The 20,706-nt window shown below is 34.7% G+C and overlaps 1 protein-coding gene across 1 annotated transcript in view; it reads left to right on the forward strand.

Annotated features, from left to right (window-relative positions):
- Positions 1-20,706, forward strand: part of DOK6 (docking protein 6) — a 656,109-nt gene that overhangs the window by 219,693 nt on the left and 415,710 nt on the right. The window contains exon 2 of the mRNA XM_020985625.2: positions 12,817-12,924. Within this exon, the coding sequence (XP_020841284.1) occupies positions 12,817-12,924 (108 nt within the window). The remainder of the gene's footprint in view (positions 1-12,816; positions 12,925-20,706) is intronic.

Below are 20,706 nucleotides of genomic sequence, written 5' to 3' on the forward strand. Positions count from 1 at the left end.
TGATTGCATTATTTTCCAAATAAACACACAAAACGCAAGCTATAACTACTCAGTGGTCAAGTCTGCCAACAGATCTCAACAAGCAAGTGTTCACAGGTGAGCATGTTGAGCATTGTTGGAAGTCCAGCATGCACTGGCAGGAATATATGCATGCAATGATTTATTTACAATACAATACTATATGGTTACATGATGCAATATTGAGTCATCAAAATTTCAATGCAGGAAAAAAACACAAATTTACAATAAGTTATTAAATTTAAGATGTGTCATTTTAAAAATGTATTTAATATTTTTAAATGATGCAAATTTAAAAAAAAAAACGTTAAAGGGTTAAAGAAAGTAGGTTTCCAGGAGGGCACTAAGTAATTTTCTAAAAGGGGGCAGTAGGCCAAATAAGTTTGGGAACCTCTGTATTAGATGTGTAAAATGTTGTCTTTCTTACTGTTGTGAGCAGTAACGTACATACCTCAAATACAAAGAGAGCTTTTGACGAAAAATGCTTATTTGAGTCAAAACTCAAAAAAAAAAATTCATTTAATTCACACTGATGAAAACTTTGTAGAATATACCACCTTAGGTTAAGTTTGTGAGTGGTACATGATTTATTCCAGGCCCTTTTAGAAATAAACTGTGCCTAGGATCCACCTCCATTTTTAATCAGGTTGTCAAAAATCATCTGATCAGTTCTTGAAGGATTAACTGTGAGTGTGGACGTAAATAAAATCTTACCAATTTAAAAATCAGCCAGTCCAGTGTCTTGAATTTGTAGATGGAAAAACAGGCACAAAAGGGTTAAAGACCTTTCCAGAGGTCACATGGATATGTTGTTTTGTAATGGAATCCAAAATTGGGTCTTGTAGCACCTGATTTTCATGACACTATCCTCCTCATTGGGACCAGAAATTCTGGACCTATCCAGAAATTGTTGAGTAATTTTTCCTTTAAATGCTAAAGTCTCTCCTTACTCTTTCTAGTGTATATACTTGAAGGTGCTGTTAAGTCAAAAAAGATGCTTGTGGTTATAAAGTTGTCATACACTTCTGTCCATAATAAATTCACGAATAAAATATATGTGCATACTAACAAAAGAAATACATTACCATGTATATATGTATCTTAATTTGGTGAGATCCATTCTAGGGTTTCTTTCTCCAATGGCAACTTTAATGATGTACATTTGTCACCTCCCTTACCTTGGTAGGTCCCAATGTGCTTTTGCCAGCTAGTATTCATTGCGGACGTTGCAATGAGAAGAGAATCAGCTGTTCTTTGAATCTGTGCAAAGGAGATTATAGAAATTTCTGCTTAGATTTGTAACTACATAGGCCAGGCCAGGAAGTGTTAATTGTATACTATATTTTCTGACAAACCTTTAATTTTCAAAGTATGCGTTGCTCCTATTGGCTTCCTGGTAGGAACAATATCACTTTCCATCTTCAGAATTCACAAACTTATTTGAATTTTTCACCTCTAATAAATTATTCATTGTTTCCATCCATAAAAGCTCTGGAGATAAAAACACAAAAATAAATAATCCCTGCCTTCAAGAAGCTTACATTCCAGTGGGGGAGACAACATATAAATAATATGATCCTTTCACAAGACAAACAGAAAATAGAAAGTAATCTCAGAGAGGAACATTCTGATAGCTAGGGGGACCTGGACCCTAACACAGATGGAATTTGGGTTGAGTCTTGAAGGAAGCCAGAAATATGAAGAGACAGAGGCTAAAAAGGGAGGACATTCCAAACATATTTTATGATGTTTCTCACTTCTAGATAAATCAACTAGACTTTAATTGCATTTTTTAAAATGACGAAACTGAAGCCAAGGGTAGCTCAAAGTCATTAAGGTAGTGTGGATAAGAGACAGAATTTGAGCCAGATCTTCTGACTTCAGAGTAAGGGCTTTTTCTACTCTTAGGTTTCTGTGTGTTTGTGAATTTAAGGAGAATAGGAAAATTTGATCATGCTTTTAAATCTGTAACACCTCAGAAGAGAAGGGACCCAATTTAGAAAATGATTAATATTCAAATTTCTCTTCATCAAAAGATTTAATCTTAATCATGCTACATTAAGATGGTAAATGTGGGATGGGTTGATTGGGAGAAGGATACAGTGACTAACAGTCTGGCATATTTTCACCGTGTCTTAGACTAGCCCCCCAAATCTTTTTCCATTTGGTCAACAGAGAGTATTGTTGAGTTGAAAAAATAAACATATCACACACACATACACACATGCGCACATACACATACACATGCACACACTGCAGAATTCCTTGAAAAAAAGCTATTTAATGAAAAGCAGGACTCTTTAATGAATAACACATGGACATTCAGGAGAAATTCCTACAGCAATATGAATGTATAAGTCCATTTACTATTGAAATTAAAAATTTTAAAATAACCCTAGAGAGACATATATGCATTTATACAAAGAATGTAACTTGGTTTTTTTTGTTGTTGCTGTTGTTTTTGTTGTTGTTGTTATTAAAAGCCAGTGACAAATGTAGAAATTCTCACTTATGATGGAGGTTTGGGGATATTCAGGGGTAGAAAGTAAAGGAAGTTTAAGAGAGATGAGAACTGATGCCAAGGAGAGGAAATGATGTTGTGAGGCTTATGCTCCAAGCAGTCACCTGGTTTTCTTATTGATTCTCAAAGAAAAAAAAGAAGACAAATGTATACACCTGGACAGATATTCAGGAGAAAAAAGGAAAAAGCAATCAGACTTGTATTTGCCACTGGCAAGCAAAAGGGGAAAGTGACTACTGAATTTGCCTTATATATCCCACAAAGTTTTTAAGTCCATGAAGATTAGGTATTTGTGAGGCAATTCCATTCAGAATCAATTCAACTGATATTTATTGTGCATTTATGCAGACAGCAAGTGCAAATGAAGAATGTGCTCTTTTGTGATATGATACTCTTTTGCATTATCATGCATTTATTGGACCTCCCTTCCACTTAACCTGTTACAACATTGACTTGCTTTTCCTTAATGGACTTGTTTGTATAAGGGACTGTTCACTACTGTATTGGTTTGCAAATCTTTCAAATTTAACTCTTTAATATTTAACATTATATTACAATCATTTTGTATTTTTATTGCTAAATGTAAGAGAAACACTTTTTAAAGAGGCAAAAAATAGATGATCTATGTACATAAATAAGCAAATACTTGAGGGGAGACTAAACATGAACTGATGAGGAAATCAAGAAAGATTTGATAAAGAATGCTATAACTGAGCTGAGCATTTTAAGGAAAAGAATGGAGAAATAGAGTATAGGAGATAGCATAGTCAAGTTTGTGTGTAAAATGCATGAAGTAGCATTATATGTAATAAGTCTGGAAATGCATATTGGTGCCAAATTGTGAAGGATTTTGAATGTCAGGATAAATAGTTTGTATTTTATCCTGAAGGCTATAGAGAATTACCAGAGATTTTTAAGCAAAAAGGCCATGTGGTCAAATGTCAGAGATCTTGTGGTCAAACCTTGGAGAGATTAGAAACGTTATTTTGCTAGCTATGGTGAAGTTAAATTGAAGAGAGGAGAGAATGGAAGTAAGAAGATTAATTAGGAGGCATTACAAGAGTCTAGGGAAGAAGTTATAGTACTTAAAATGAATGTAATAAATATGTGAGTGCAGAAAAGGGGACAGGTATGATAGATGCTGTAGAGGTAGAAATGACCTGACTTGGCAAATTATTAACTGGGAGAATGTGGAAGAATGAATGTTTAAGGATAACTCCTGATACTGTTTAAGGATAATTCCTGAACCTGGGCTGAGAAGAAAAAAGACATTAATTCTTTTCCCAGAAGCCAGGTAAGATTTTGAAGAAACTTAGGACACAATTCCTCCCCTGCCACATAAAATAAACCTTGTAAAAAGTACACCAAAATGCTGAATATATACCAGTGACAAGAAGAGGAAAAATAAAAGAACCCACTATAAAGAGAAAACAGGTAATAAACAGGAATAGTGAAGGATGGATAAGATACCTGATTGCAAAGGCTTCTCAGTGTTTTCCTTCTATGGTGTCCCAGGGCATAAGTGTCAAACACAGAGCCAGCAGTGATTCCAAATGCTGCCCAAAACAGATTAAAATATAATTGGAAAATATTTAATAAAATAAATAAAAAATAGAAAATATGTAACTTTATTGTGCGGTTTTCTAAGTAGCCAGCAGTGATAGTTATGTATAAATTAGCACCCACCCCACCACACACACACCCCACCCATTTCTATTTGAGCTTGACATAAATGTCTTAAGGCATTCTTCCTCAAACTCTTTCTAGCTCTCTGGGATTAGCCTTCATAGTAGAGAAAGCCAGCCTCAGAGCAAAGGATAAAACCTTGACAAGTAGGACTTGTATATGTGGCAAAAAAAAGTTATGCTGTTTTTTGGAGTCTGAAGCAGTACTCTAGTTTTTGGACTCTGAAGCAGTCAACTAGTCAATAAGCATTTATTAAGCACTTACATTGTGCCAAGCATTGAACTAAATGATGGGCATACTACATACAGCAGAAAAGCCATCCCTGTTCTCAAGGAGCTAACATTCTAGTGGGGATAGCAACATTCAAATCTTGAGGATAAAAAATATATAGATATAGATACACCCATATACATATACCTATATACACATATGTATATTACATTTATATTATATACTTACATGTGTGCGAATATATGTATATGCAAATATGAGATAATTTCAGAGGGAAGATACCAGCATTATGGGACAATCAAGGAAAGGCCTCTTACAGAAGGTAGGATTTGAGCTGAATGTTGAAGGAAGCCAGAGGATCCAAGAAGTGGAGGTAAGAAGACACAGCATTCCAGAAATGAAGGAGAGCTTGGGAAGAGGAAAATTTTCCTATTTAACAAAACAGCAAAAAGAGCAGTATTGTTGGATCATAGCATATATAGAACAGAAGAATACATGTAATAAAACTAGAATAGGAAGAAGGGGCCAAAATTTAAAGGGCTTTACATTTGAAATAGAGAATTTCATATCTGATCCTGGAGATAATGGAGCAACTAGAGTTTATTAAGAAGAGAAGTGACACTGCCATTTCAACATTCTCTGATGGCCAATGATCCAACTGTGGTGAACTAAGAGAAAAGGAAACAGGGAGAAGCTACTTGGAGAGGGACACAACCAACTGGACAGTACAGAAAGGAAAGAAATAGTAGTTTAAAAAAACCACGTTTAAAGCAAGGTCAACACTTTAAAACATTGTAGTCACTGATCAAGAGAGGTAAAAGCTGACAGGAGAAATTAAAAATCAAGGAAAAGAGTTTTCTCAATGCAAAAAGTACTTTAAAACAATTCTCTATGGTAAATGAAAGTGTTACAATTTCTTTTCAAGGACTACCTGCAATGTCAATGGAAAACTTCAAAGAATATCCAGAATGCTTCAAATAAGAAAAAAAGAGAATGAAATGAAAATACCAAAGAAACAGTGATACAAATTATGTCTTTTAATTTAAAAAAATTAACAAGATCCTAAATAACTTACAACAAATGATAGAAATATTCTCCAATGCAGAACATTCTCTAAATAATAGAATTACAGGATTATAAAGCAAAGGAGGAGGAAAATTAATTGAACAAAATCATAAGACAAGAAGATTAAAAGAATATATGAGAGCATGAAACAAAAATGCTAAACTCAAAAATGGAACTGACACAAGTATTACATTTTTGTAAAAATACAATAAAAAAGGAAACCTGAATGCCATACTTAAAGAAATCATAAAGGAAAAACACTGAGAAATATTTGAAGCAGAAAGCAAAGTACACATCAAGAAGAAAACAACAGAAATATTAAATTTAAGTAAACAAGAATCATCAGAGTCAAACTTCAGAATTACTATATCAAACAAATTTTGTAAGCAACAAGGAGAAAAAATTTCATATCCAAAGGACAACCAAAAAGAATAGATCAGAGTTATTCCTTGTTTATGTAAAATCAATGAGAAATTTAGACTATGATTAGTATAAAAAACAAAGGCAATGAATTATCACTTCAAAAATACATATCCTGAAAAAATAAGCCTAAGCATGAAAGAAAACATTCATAGCTCCAGAAAAAAGGAAGCAGTTAAATATTCCTTTCAAAGAACCAGAAGAGAATATTCAATAAGCAAATGAACAAAAGAAAAGGGAAAAAAGTCAAATATTTTCAGATAGCAATAAAATGCTAAGAAATGAAACTTTGTTTTCATATGGCTAGGGCTAGATAAAAATACAAATGTGATCTGTTGAGTCTTCAAGCTTGTTCTTTTTTTTATTTTTAAAAAAATAACAATGATTTAAAAAAACTTTAAACATTGGGAAACATTAAGAAATTTAAAAGCAGAGCAGCTAGGTTGTACAGTGGATAGATCACCAGCCCTGAACTCAGGAGGACCTGAGTTCAAATCTGGCCTCAGACCAAACACTTGACACTTAACTAGCTGTGAAACCCTCAGCAAGTGACTTAACCCCAATTGCCAGAAGGAAGGAAAGAAAGAAAGAAAGAAAGAAAGAAAGAAAGAAAGAAAGAAAGAAAGAAAGAAAGAAGAAAGAAAAGAAAGAAAGAAAAAGAAAGAAAGGAAGAAAGAAGAAAAAAAGAAAGAAAAAAAGAAAGAAAGAAGAAAGAAAGAAGAAAGAAGAAAGAAGAAAGAAAGAAAAGAAAGAAAGAAAGAAAGAAAAAGAAGAAGAAAGAAAGAAAGAAAAAAAAAGAAAGAGAAGAAAGAAAGAGAAAGAAAGAAAGAAAGAAAGAAAGAAAGGAAGGAAGGAAGGAAGGAAGGAAGGAAGGAAGGAAGGAAGGAAGGAAGGAAGGAAGGAAGAAAAGAAATGCAAAAAAGAAAAAGAATTTTAAAAGCATTGCCGAGCTATAGAATATAAGAAAATATAAAAATGTGAGAAAATTAGATCAGAGGAAGAATGGGATTAATATTTCAAAGGCAAAATAATCTCATTCCTTCATTAGTGAATCAATATCACCTGTGGTGAGACAATACTAAAAGATTTCCCTCATTCAGTGGGGAGAGGAGAAGACAGAATAGGGGTAGTTTAGGAAAAAAAAACAAACAAACAACTTTTCAACCTTTAAGAAGAAAGGTTGATGAAAGCTATTAAATTTCTTTCTCTGCCTTTGGGATGCTAAAAAGTAAGGACAGACTTTTGGGAAGAGAGAGGGGGTAGGTCTCAGAAGGAAAAGTTGGATTCTCTTTTCTGTTATACCAAAACAGGGCTGTCATAAAGAAAATACTTTGTTAAATTTATGGGATTACATAAAGGTAACAAGTTATTATTTTATGTGGAAGTATTTTGAAAATATTATTGCTGAGGGACAGAGCCAAGATGGAGTAAAAGCAGTGACTTGCTTGAGCTCTCCCCAAAACCCCTCTGAATACCTGAAAAAAATGACTCTAAATAAATTCTACAGCAATGGAACCCACAAAAGGATAGAATGAAATGAATTTCCAGCCCGAGACAACCTGGATGGTTGATAGGAAAGGTCTGTTGTGCTGGGCTGGGAGAGAAGCACAGTTCAGCATAGGCAGGGGAGGCAAAGACCAGGCCTCAGCCCTCCTGGTCAGGGCTGAGAAGACTGAATCACTTCCAGCTGTGGTGGTTTCCAGACCCACAACCCACAAATGCCAAAGACAACTTAGAAGGTCAGTAGGAAAGATCTGTTGGTCAGACCTGGGTGAGAAAGGAGCACAGTCAAGTCCCAGGTGCTTCTGGAGTTCTTGGCCCACAGACAATTAGGGGGATACAGTGGTTGATCAGAGAAGGATTGCAGGGATCTCTTTGCTGGCACTGAGGCAGGGTTCTTTTGCTTTGACTGTGCTCAGATCTGGGTTGCAGTCCTTGTGGCAGTCCTGGGGGAGGAGGAGCGCTGAAGTGGTAGAGCTTGTGGCAGCAATGGACAGGGAATCATCCTCACAGTTCCAAGGAAGAAAAGAGTGCTTGTGGTCACTCATAGACCACAGCACAGCCCAGGAAAGAAGTAAATACCTCCCCTTTGATCATACACCTTGGAATAACTGGAAATTTATAGATCCCTGGAGGTATCTCTGAAAACAGCTTCATAAAACCCCTGAAGCTTAGGACAGTACACCCTCCACACTGGAAGCAGAGCCCTACCTTAAAAAAGAGTTAAAAAGTAAAGTAATTGTCTGGGAATACAAGCAAACAGTGGTGGGAAAAACCTCAGAGTATATAATCTTACTTCGGTGACAAAGAAGATTAAAACATACAACCAGAAAAAGACAACAAAATCAAAACTCCTACATCCAAGGCCTCCAAAAAACTTATGAATTGGTCTCAGGCCATGGAAGAGCTCAAAAAGATTTTGAAAAGCAAGTAAGAGAAGTAGAGGAAAAACTGGGAAGAGAAATGAGAGTGATACAAGGAAATCATGAAAAGTCAACAGCTTGTTAAAGGAGACCCAAAAAAATGCTGAAGAAAATAACACCTTAAGAAATAGACTAACCCAAATGACAGAAGAGGTCCAAAAAAACCAATGAGCAGAAGAATGACTTAAAAAGCAGACTTGGCTAAATGGAAAAGTAGGTCCAAAAGCTCAATGGAAAAATAATTCCTTAAAAATTAGAATCGAGCAAATGGAAGCCAATGACTCTATGAGAAATCAAGAAATTGTAAAACAAAACCAAAAGAATGAAAAAATAGAACACAATGTGAAATAACTTATTGGAAAAACAACTGACCTGGAAAATAGACCCAGGAGAGATAATTTAAAAATTATAGGACTACCTGAAAGCCATGGGCAAAAAAAGAGCCTAGACATCATCTTTTAAGAAATTATCAGGAAAAACTGTCCTGATATTCTAGAACCAGAGGGTAACATAGAAATTGAAAGAATCTGCCAATCATCTCCTGAAAGAGATCTCAAAAGAAAAACTCCTAGGAATATTATAGCCAAATTACAGAGTTCCCAGGTCAAGGAGAAAATATTGCAAGCAGCCAGAAAGAAACAATTCAAGTATTGGGGAAACACATTCAAGATAATGTGAGATTTAGCAGCTTCTACATTAAGGGACTGGAGGACTTGGAAGGAGTGAGGAAGGGAGAGAATTTGGAACTCAAAGTTTTAAAAATGAAAATTAAAATTGTTTTTATGTGCAATTGGGAAATAAGATATACAGGCAATGGGGTACATAAATCTATCCTGCCCTATAGGAAAATGGAAGGGGAAGGAGAAAAGAGAAGGGGGTGGGTGTGATAAAAGGAAGAGCAGACTGGGGGAAGGGGTTTTCAGAATGCATGCCAACTTGGGGTTGGGGGGAGGGGAGAGATGGGGAGAAAATTTGGACCTCATCTTGTGGAGGTGAATGTTGAAAACTACAAATAAATAAATACTGTTTTTTTAAAAAGAGAAAAAAAGAAAATTATAGTGTTTTGTGCCTTCATTAAGAAGCACTTAATGAGTGTAGCAACAAAAATTGAGAATTATTTATACCACAAATTCACTTTTCAATTACCAAATTGTTCCCTAGATTTAGATATGGTATTTTGAATTGCTTCTCAAGCCATCTACAGTTTAACTATGAAACATATGTTCCTGGCATTTCTTAGGATATTTTACTTTTTTCAGATAAGTAATCAAAGGCTAAAACTATCTCACTAAAACCCACTGTCCTAGAAAAATCCTCATAACTAATGACCTAAAGAAGACAATGACATCATCAAAGCAACAGGAACTAAAAACAGCTTTGGCAGCAGCTAAGAGCTATATTGAACTACTGAAAAAAAATTCAGAAAGGCAAAGGAATAAGATAATTCAGTAAGTTCAGTGACTCAATAAGCATTTATTAAGCTCCTATAATGTACCAGGTACTATGCTAAGCACTAAGGAAACAAAGAAAGCCAACAGTCAATCCCTGCTCTCAAAGAGCTCAGAGTCTAATAGAGAATATGACATGAGAACAATTATGTCCAAACAAGATATATACAGTATATACTGGAGATGATTAATAGAGGGGAGATATTAGCATTAAGAGTAATGGAGAAAAGTTTCTTGTGGAAAGTGGAATTTTAGTTGGAACTTGGAAGTCAGAGAAATCAGGAGGTTAAGATGAGGAGAGAGAGTTAGAGTTGCTTGCCTTTTTATAGGATTTTAGTTTCCAAAGAGTTGTCAAATCCTTACACTCAACTGATTCTTATGCTAACCCTGTCTATAAGTGTAACAGGATAGTGTTATTACTCCTTGTTTACAGATGAACAAATTGACACTCTAAGCAATTAAGTCAGGGGTGGGAACCTGTATGTGGCCCTTTAGGTCCTCTAGGGTGGCCCTTTGACTGACTTCAAGTTTTACAGAGCAAATCCTTTTATTAAGGGGATTTGTTGTGTGAAGTTTGGATGTAGTCAAAGGGCCACACCCAAGGACCTAGAAGGCTACATGTGGCCTCAAGGCCACAGGTTCCCCAACCCTTAATTAAGTGATTAGTCAAAGTTCAGGCATCAAAACAAATTTAGAATTGGGAGAGATCTCAGTGATCTAATTCAACTTCCTCTTTTTATTCATAATAAGTATTGGAGCCAGAACTAGTCATACCTTCTAATTCTTAGTGATTGAATCAATAAATCAAATCACCCAATCCCATATAAAGTAAATGTTTAGATGCTGTGTCCTCATTTCTTAAATAGTTGCGAACAGTTCTCTATTAAATCAATAAATCATAGGCTTTAGACTAATTGTGGATGAACTTTTATCAGTTAAGACATCATTGGATGAGCTGGAGTGATTTTGCACAGGAAGTGTGTTAGGATCGGTTGAGGAAACTTGGCTACACCTTATGAGTCATCTACAAGTTATCTTTTGGTTTGGAACCATATATTCAAGAGTGTCTAGCAATTTATTGGTGGAGGCCTCCAGCCAAGCTCCTGAGGAATTAGTTGGTAGGAGAAGGGAAAGGAAGGAGGGGAGAGAGAAATATCTCAGCTTCAGCATGAGTCTCTTCTACCTCCTCCTCTTGACTAAAAAACTTGTCACTTTGGGAGGGTCAGAAGATTTGGACTTTTAAATCATTGTGCTAGCAGCATCCCCAGGATAGCATAGCATTACACAGGGTACTTTGGAAGAGAAGATACAAAATCCCATCCATTTAAGAAGCTTCTACTTTTGCTGAGGAGATGTAAGGTACACACACAGGAAACAAATAGAATACTATTACATAATGGTTTGTGATTAATAGCTAAATTGAATTTATCAAGTACTAATATCATGTAGGAAAATAGTCAAGGAACCTATGATTTTTAAAGGAGTCAGTAATTTGAGTATATGAAATGATATGAGTAATTGCAAAAACACAATTTTAGTTAAAAGTAATAAAGTGAGTGATGATATTCTGGATTGTTGGAAAACACTTTTATCAGTGCCTTGGAGGAAGACACAGCTGGCATGTTATTCTCTTAGATGATACAAAACTATAGAGGTTAATTGATATATTAAATATCAGAATCATTATGTAGGCAAACCTTAATAGGTTAGAATGATGGGACAAATCTATTAAGACAGAATGTAATAAAGATATGTGTAGAAAGCCTTCCATTTCTGTTTTTAAAAAATAATGTAACTATGTAAGTAAAAGATAAATCAGAGAGGTGGGAACCCATAGACCTGGTAGAATGTCAGCCATGTGAATTAAAAACCCCCCAAATTAATGTGACCTTGTCATGCATTAATAGAAGCATAGAAAGCAAAATAAAAAGGTTATAGCCGTGATGAATACTCTCCTGGTTTAGACCATTACTGGCATATGATTTTCTGGGCACCACATCTATGTTCAGAGGACAGTGATTAGTATTGTAGAGGTACTTAAAACTATGACATGAGAGGATGGGTTGAAGAAAATGAGGTTGTTTTACTGAAGTGCTTCTGGGAAAGCCACTTAACGTATTTGATTCAGGGAACTAAATTTGTGTGATTGTAAATTAGAAAAGTGTTGGGATTTGAGTAGGTAAAGGGAGTGCTCCCACCAGGAGTTCCCATTGCTACAAAAGGATGCATTTGCAAGGCTGTTATTTGGAAGGGGATTAGCCTTGTTCTGGTTGGCCTCAGAGGTAATTAGGAAAAATTGGTGACAGTTACAGAGAGGCAGATTTAGTTCAAGATAAGGAAAACATTCCTAACAACTCAAGATGTCCTGAAGTGGAGCTGGCTTCCTTGTGATATAGTACAAAATGTCATAATTGGCAGATTCTTGTGTTGTCCAAGTGGCAAATTGGCCATATGCCTTGCTTTTCTCTTTTAGATTCCTATCTTGATTTAATTTGAGTACTCTTAAACATCTCCATTACAAGAGTGTAGGGAGGAAATAATCAAAATAAAGGTTAAATTCAAAAGTTTTTTAGGGAGGTTCTGAATTTCATCTATGATCTCATTTATTCCGAGTGCAAAGACAATTTCACTGAGAATTTTATAAAATGGCAGAGAAAGAATGCTGTATTTACATTGCGATAGATAAAAATGTACAGGTACTTTAATATATCCAAGGTGACAGAAGCCAACATACTGAAAAAAAACTGATGCTCTGTTATGAATTCACAAAAGATAATTTGTGAATTAAATAATATTTTTTAAGTTTCTGTAGTTTTTAATGAAGAACATGTCAAAGAATTACAAAAATTTGCTGCCTTAGAGAGAAACACATTCTTTATCAAAGATAGTTTTCTTCTATTGGAATTTCTTCACAATGGATTAATTGAACCATAGAAATCATGTTTGTAATGTTAATAAGCTTGTTTAAGCAAAAAGACTAATGAGATTCCTTCTTTGCTTGCAGATTTTCAGACGTTGTTGGTTGGTTTTCAAGAAAGCATCCAGCAAAGGACCCAGAAGGCTCGAAAAATTTCCAGATGAAAAGGCAGCTTATTTCAGAAACTTTCATAAGGTAAGCAAGTCATAGTTTTCTGAGGCCATGGGGAATAATTGAACCTTTGACAGCAACTGCAGATGAAATCTGCAGAGGCAAAAATACCATCACCAGGATAAAACGTCCCCATTCTGATAAAGTGTAAAAGTTATTTTTTCCCCCTCACTCTAATCATCTGGTCTGAATGCCAGTAGTGTCTTTGGAAAATGAAAGACCTACTTTTATTGCTACTTTGCCAAATGAGATGACTCATCAGTCAACCAGATCATTTGTAAAGGTGCTGAATAGGCACATTTCTTCTGTTCAGGTTAATTGTGAATTTGTTACTTAAGCAGTATTTGAGTTATACAACACTTTTAGCAACATTATTGATGTGATGAGGACTCCATTTCTTACTCTCATCATTTCTCCATTTTCCATCAACTTTTATGAACATTTACTAAATTCACATCATAGACTGCTTCTGGTGACACAAAATCCTCCCTGGTCACTTGCAGTGATCCCGTGCATACCTCTCTAGCCTGGGCACCACTTTCCTTTTGTTTTTGTTATCCTTTGGCAGGAAGGCCTTATTGTTGAAAATCATTGAAAAAATAAAATATCATGAGAAAATATCAATGCTATCTTTTGACTTCAAAAACTTCCATGACATATATCGAGGTATTAGAATTCAGTGTCCTCTCTTTCCCAGCAATTAAAAGCCTATATAGGGCAAATATTAAGTAACTAAGTGGGGCAGTAGAATACTAGGCTTGGATTCAGGAAATCCTGAGTTCAATTGTCACCTCAGACACTTACTAGCTATGTGACCCTGAGTAAGTCATTTAACCCTGTTTGTCTCAGTTTCCTCAGCTGTAAAATGAACTGAAGAAGGAAATGGCAAACCACTCCAGTGTCTTTGCCAAGGAAACCCCAGATGAGTTCACAAAGTATCAGACACAACTCAAACAACTAACAACATGAAAACAGTAGATAACCTATAGAAAGTTTGCTGCTGAGTGGCATTTTAAACACTTGTTATAGGTATAATTCTTCTCCCTATATGTACCTTAACTTCCCCCTTTCTTCTCCTATTTCTTCTCTTTTACATTCTTTTCTGTTCATTTCTCTACTTTCTCTTTCTTTATTTTTTCTCCTAATTTTAAACTAAAAGTATTGTGCACAAGCAGTGCTTACCTCTGGTAGTGACACCTGAGATAAATAAATGTCTTATCCTTGGTCTGGACTAGAGTCTGCTTCATTGGAAATCACTAGCAGTATTCTTAGGCTGTCAGTCGATAAACAAACCTTACCATTGAGTTACTCTGTAAATAACCAATAAGTCTGATTGGCCAGAGGCCAACATTTTGAGCTTGGCGGATGGATACCAAATTCATATAAGTAAGTTATGAATAAGCAATAATCCCAGCAAAAATACATATGGGCTTTGTTTTGTTTTGTTTTTCTTTTCTCCCTAGCATGCTGTCAAAGGGTAGTAGAAGATTAGAACCAGTAGAAGAAATTTTAATGACATAGTTTCTTAACAGAAAATAATGGCTTAGATTTCATTGACTTGCAAGTAAGGTTCCCCAAAGTACCTTAATAACAGGAATCATTACACACAGCCCCTAAAATATTACTTTTATCATGTCAGGATTATGAAGATTAATGTTTTATTATTGTAACTTACTCCTGATAACCCTGAGTGGCTAATTTAGTTTGGAAGTGATTTAGGAAACCCCAAGGAATTTTAACTTATTCTGGCTGCTGTGATCAATTGTGAAAGAAAACACTAATGTTAAATCAGCACTTCCATGTTAAACAGTGGAGCATGAGTCTTCATGGAGAATAAACATTAGGGGCTATTTCAGGAGAATAGTAAACTGGGATTTTTTTGCCCTTTTTTAAAATAGTCTTTTTTTAAAAAAATTTACATTATAAAATAGCATGTTCTGGTGGACAAAGATAAATACAGCTTGAAAATCTCACTCCTTACACATAAGTGACTCCATCAAGTCACTTAACATCTCAGTGTCCCAAGCAACTTTCAAAGATTATAAATTTAAAACTCATGACTTCCACATGGGTAGAGGAGATTTTTGTACCAATAGTTTCCTACATTAATGTAATCATGGTTCAAGTAACAACAATAATTATATGTGGCCAACAGATACTTAGATACATACACATACATGCATACATACATACATAGACACATAGATATACAAAAATATATGCTTGGTTTTTTTGAGTTTTGCTTTTTATTATTTCTGTCTGCCCTGATCCACAATAATATCATCAACATCAACAACCCGTGAATTTAAAATTTTTATACTTTTTGGTTTCTCTTATCTTAACTTTTCTGAACATCACCTATTTCTTCTCCCTTCATAAGAAAAACAATAACTTATGTTTGGGTAAAGGTTAATGTTTGTAGAAGGCTCTACTTACACAATCTCATTAGATCACCTTCACAACTCAGTGAAATCAAAAATGTATTATTACCCTTACTTTATAGATGAGGAAAGCTCATCTCAGAGAAATGTAATGACTTATCTGCAAGGATCTACTAACATGCAAAGCCAGAACCAAAAAACAGTTCATCTGACTACAAGGCCTTTATTCATTACACTAAACTCTACAGACTTACATGCTCTAATAGGTATAGTTGGTGCTGTATTCCTCCATCCCTCATCCTTTGCACAGCTTTACCTTTCTCCTTCCCAAATATCTTATTTCTCTCATCTGCTTGCCTTAAAAACAATGTACAATGACTCTCCTCCTTAAAATAGATATGAAACTACTTGTCCAAAGCCAAACATTTAATCCATTTAAACAAATCTCATAGTAAAGTAGTAAATAGTACTTTTAAGTGATATTTTGTTTAGTTAAAAAAGCTACCCATATGATAATTTAACATTTCTAAAAGCAAATTTCAAAACTATGAAGAAAAATATGAAATTTATAAGTGAGTGTCCAATTTGATATGCCTTGGTAAGGCAAGAATGTGTAATGCCAGTTAGCAATGTAGAACCTTCAGGTCACTGCAAGGTTATATCTTCCATAAAGAAGACAGCTCCTTCAAATGATCCTTATAAATTGTGTTCTCTTGACCTTTCAACATTCAGACTTCCCTCTTCTGGACATTACACACAAAGGCAGGGGGATTCTTCCCATTTGTTTTATTGCTTAGATTGAAAGCTAATAAGGAACAAGGAAATTGTCATTAACTAGTTTGAGCAAGTCATTTAACTTCTCTAGGCCTCAATTTTCTTATCTATAAGATGAGAGTGTATGACTCCATGATCTCTACATTTCTTTACAACTCCAATATTTCTAATACTCAGTAATTTCATAATTCTTTCTTATGGAGAAGAATTTATTATTGAGTGAGTCTGTCATGAATCCTGTACAGAGATTTAGTCTGTGAAGTGTGTTATACCAGACTTGATGTGAGTTGAAAATTTTTGTATCTTTTAGTGTGGAATATACATTGTTGTTGTTGATCACAATGATGAGGCAGTATGGTGGTACAAAAAGTAGAGGATATGATGTAGAGTCAGGAAGATACAGGTTTGGACCATGCCTCAGATAATTAGTTTAGGCAAGCTATTTAACTTCTCTGTGGCTCAACTTCCTTAACTTTAGTCTCTAATGTCAATTCTATCCCTTAATCTATATTCCTGTGATTTTATATTATCTCAGACTTGGATCATCTAGAGAGTTTTTCAGTGAGACTATCTCACTTCATAATGCTCTGTTTCAGTTGAAATGTCTTTCCATGTTGGAAAAGATTTCCATCCTCACCTCTACCTCATAGAATTTCTATCTTCCTTCAAGTCAAGCCTCTCAGTATTTCTCCATAGCTAGTTATTAGCATTCTTTCCATCTCAAAATGTTTTCTATATGCTTTGTAATTGCTTAATTGTAACGTTCCATGTGGCCTCAATAGATTTTAAGCTTCTTAATGGCAAGACCTTTTTTTTTCTTTTTATCCCCAGTACACCCTTAATCACTCAAAAAATTATTTATTGAGTGCCTACCATGTGCTAGATAATGTTCTAGGAACTGCTCATACTAAACTAACCTTCCAGCTCTGATTTTGTAATTCCATGATTCTTTTATCTTGGTCCACTGTTACATTGTGAATGACTGGGATTTTTCCAGAATCCATGCCCCAAATTCCAGGAGTTTGGCAGCAATTAAAGGTTGTCTAATCCCTTTCTATTTTTATATGTTTGGTAGTAAATTATTTGTTAGCATTTAAAAATTATTATTAATGATAAAATCTCACTTTAAAAAAGATTGTCTTGTAGATTGTATGATTTGATCTTGAGATAAGTTTTCCTGAAAGTAGTAAATTGATCTCCTCAAATTGAAGTTTATCATCATAAAGGAGCAATACATATGCCTATGGTCAGCACAAATGATCCATACACCACAAACAAGTGTTGTTGGGAAGAAATCACATAAGATTATATATATATATATATATGTGTGTGTGTGTGTGTGTGTGTATGTATGTATATATGTATGTATATATGTATACATATATGTATATATGTACATATATGTATATATGTACATATATGTATATATGTATGTATATATGTATGTATATATGTATACATATATGTATATATGTACATATATGTATATATGTATATATAGATGTATATATGTATATGTATATATGTGTGTATACATATGTATATGTGTGTATATATATATATATAGATATATATAGATATATATATATATATAGATATATAGATATATCTATATATATCTGTAAAAGAAGTTGGGCCAGTCACAAAGTGGAAGTGAAGAATAAACAATGGACAGTCTGCATGCTCAACTGGCATTCAATCAATATTAAGAGGATGAGAGGAAGTTACCCAGCCAAATGGGGAGACATGCCTGAAGGCTGCAATCTATGCCTCTGGAAAATATTACTACATCTGTGTGATCATAGATCCATTGTAGAATTGGAATAATCATTTTTTCCTATTCTGGTTAAATTAGAGTCCTATTTACAAGAAGAACTTTGCACATGAAGTCTTCCAAGACATGCTGTGCCCATAGACAGAAGACTTAGGCTTCCAAGATTAAGGAAAGAAATTTTCTAACAATTGTGGTGGAGAATATGGGCAGGTCTTTCAATAAGACCTCCACTTAATAATGCTAGATATGGACTTCAGGGAATGAGGAAAAAAAGATTCCTTTCTCAAGAAAGCTGTTGTCTTTTCTGTGTCCTTATTCCAGAAGCATAATAAAGCTCCAATTTCCTCATTTCTAGGATCTGGCAAAAACTTCTAATTTTAAAAATGACATACCATTCAATTCACTTCAATAAATATTTTCTAAAGACAAGTGTTGAGAATATAAAGAGAAAAATGAAGCCATCCCTGCCATCAAGGAGGTTGCATTCTATTGGGGGCTGAAGAGAACATGTACCCATATAAGTACATTTAAAATGCATATAAAATAAATACCAAGTCATCTCTGCAGGAGACACTCACAACAAGAAGGATGAGGAAGTAGCACTTGAGTTTAGTGCTGAAAGAAGCAAGGGCACAAAGAGGAGGAGGTAAAGAAGGAGGGTCATTCTAGACACAAGTGCAATGGCATGGAGGGAGGTGATTGAATGTACTGTATGAGGAATCACAAGTAGGCCAGTTTGGCTGGAATATAAAATAAGTAAGGAGGAAATAATGGAAAAAATTAGTTTAGAAAGATCGGTTGGAGCTAGATTGTAAACGGCTTTAAATGCTAAACAGAGACATTTGTATTTCATCCTAAAGGCCATAGTAACCCATTGAAGTTTCTTAATCATAGGACTGACTTCATCAAATATTTGATTTAAGAATTCCAATTTGGATGCTATGTGGAGAATGAATTTTAAAAGGAAAAGACTGGAAGTAGGGAGGCTACTGCAATAATCCAGATGAGAAGCGATAAAGGGTATAAACTGGGGTGGTGGCTGTATGAATGGAAAGAAGGGGATAGACAGAAGAGATATTGCTGAAGTAAAATACCTCCATCATTTTGTTAACTGATTAGAAAAGAGGGGCAAAGGAGAGTGAAGATTCAAGCATCGTTCCAAGGTTTCAACCACAGATGATGAGAAAAATAATTGTATCCTTGAGAGAAAGATAGCTATTAATAGAAAAATGATCCTTAACAGAAATAGTAAAATTAGGAAGGGAATTGTGTATTTGAGGGTGGAAGAAAGTAACAAGTTTTGTTTTGGACATAGTAAGCTTAAGGTTGTCTATAGAACATGCAAATAGAGATGTGTATCAGGGAATCAGCTATGTGAGACTAAAATTCAAGAGAAAGAGAAACCGGACATGGATATTTTGGAGTCATCTTCAAAGAAATGAACCTATAAGAGTTGATGAAATCTTCAAAAGAGAGGATATAAAGAGTTATAATGATAGACCTAAATGAGTTCTCCATTTTCTTGTTTTAGATTAAAGTAATTTTTTGGTGTTCTCTGGAATTTAATGTCTTTTTATTTTGGCTAGGCAATGGGGTTAAGTGAAGGAAGGAAGGAAGGAAGGAAGGAAGGAAGGAAGGAAGGAAGGAAGACAGTCATTACAATTTTTCATTATCTTATGAAAAGAAGTATATGTCATTTGGAAGGACTACTAATTTTCTGACACCAAGTTAAGTTAGAAGTATATCAATGGAACTTCAATTTTAGGGGATTAGAAACATAATGGATAATGGCTTAAAGCATTGCAACTCTGATATTTATTAACTGTGTAACCTTGATTAAGGCTCTCCATCTCTTGAAGCTTCAGGCTCCTCAGCAGTAAAATAGGGATAATAGGAATGACTTAAACTTCTTCATTCCTACTTAAAACACTTGTTATAAGGAAAGTATTTACCTACATCAAGCAATGGATAAAGAACTGGGTCTGGAGTCAGGAAGATGAGTTCAAATAATATAAGTATCTACCTCCTAGGGTTGTTGCAAAGATTAAATGGGATAATATTGTAAAGCACTTAGCACAGTGCCTGGCACAAAGTAGGTGATATATAAATGCTGGCTGTTGTTGTTATTATTACTACTACATTAATAAATTAATGAAAAAAACATTTATTAAGGGCTTACTATGTACCAGACCTTGTGATAAGCTCTTACATTACTTATAAAGATAAAAGTGAAATAACACCTGTTCCCAAGGAGCTTGCGTTCAAATAAAGGAAGACAAGACATATAGGGAAATGGTGGCCAGGGAAGAGAATTTTTGTCTGGACAATCCACAGAATGGTGAGTGGAGCCATAAGACAAGCCATTGTCATTCTCATTCTGGAAACAATGTTTGTATTGATTTGATCACTAATCTTGAGAGTACAATGTATAGGCCACAGTTGGGTTCATGTTCAATGGCAAGATGTTCTAGATGTCTGGGGAAATGAATGTGAAGCACAGTCTGAAGACAGCTAAATGTAGTTCATTAGATTAGTTTGGGCTTTCTCATTAGATAATAAAGCTCATTTCTAGGGCAAGAGGTCCCAAAATGCACAGAGTAGATGGATGTGTTTTGACTCTGTTTTTGCAAAAGACACAAGCATTTTGGTCAAGTATATTTCTCCTCATTTTCAAAATTATTTCTAGAAGGAAAAATTATTTACTATTTTCCTTTTCTTTGATTTTTAATTTATTTTTAAACTTTAATTTCTTTTAAATTATTGTTGCTATGCCCTTGGGCTTAATGACATAGGGTATGGTGGCAATAGATCAATGGTATAAATAAACTGAATAAAGTATTTCCAGTCTGAATTAGGACTCTGTGTGGAATGAGCTAG

This window comes from Phascolarctos cinereus, unplaced genomic scaffold, assembly GCF_003287225.1.
Source record: "Phascolarctos cinereus isolate Bilbo 61053 unplaced genomic scaffold, phaCin_HiC Scaffold_4;HRSCAF=312, whole genome shotgun sequence".
NCBI lineage: Eukaryota > Metazoa > Chordata > Mammalia > Diprotodontia > Phascolarctidae > Phascolarctos > Phascolarctos cinereus.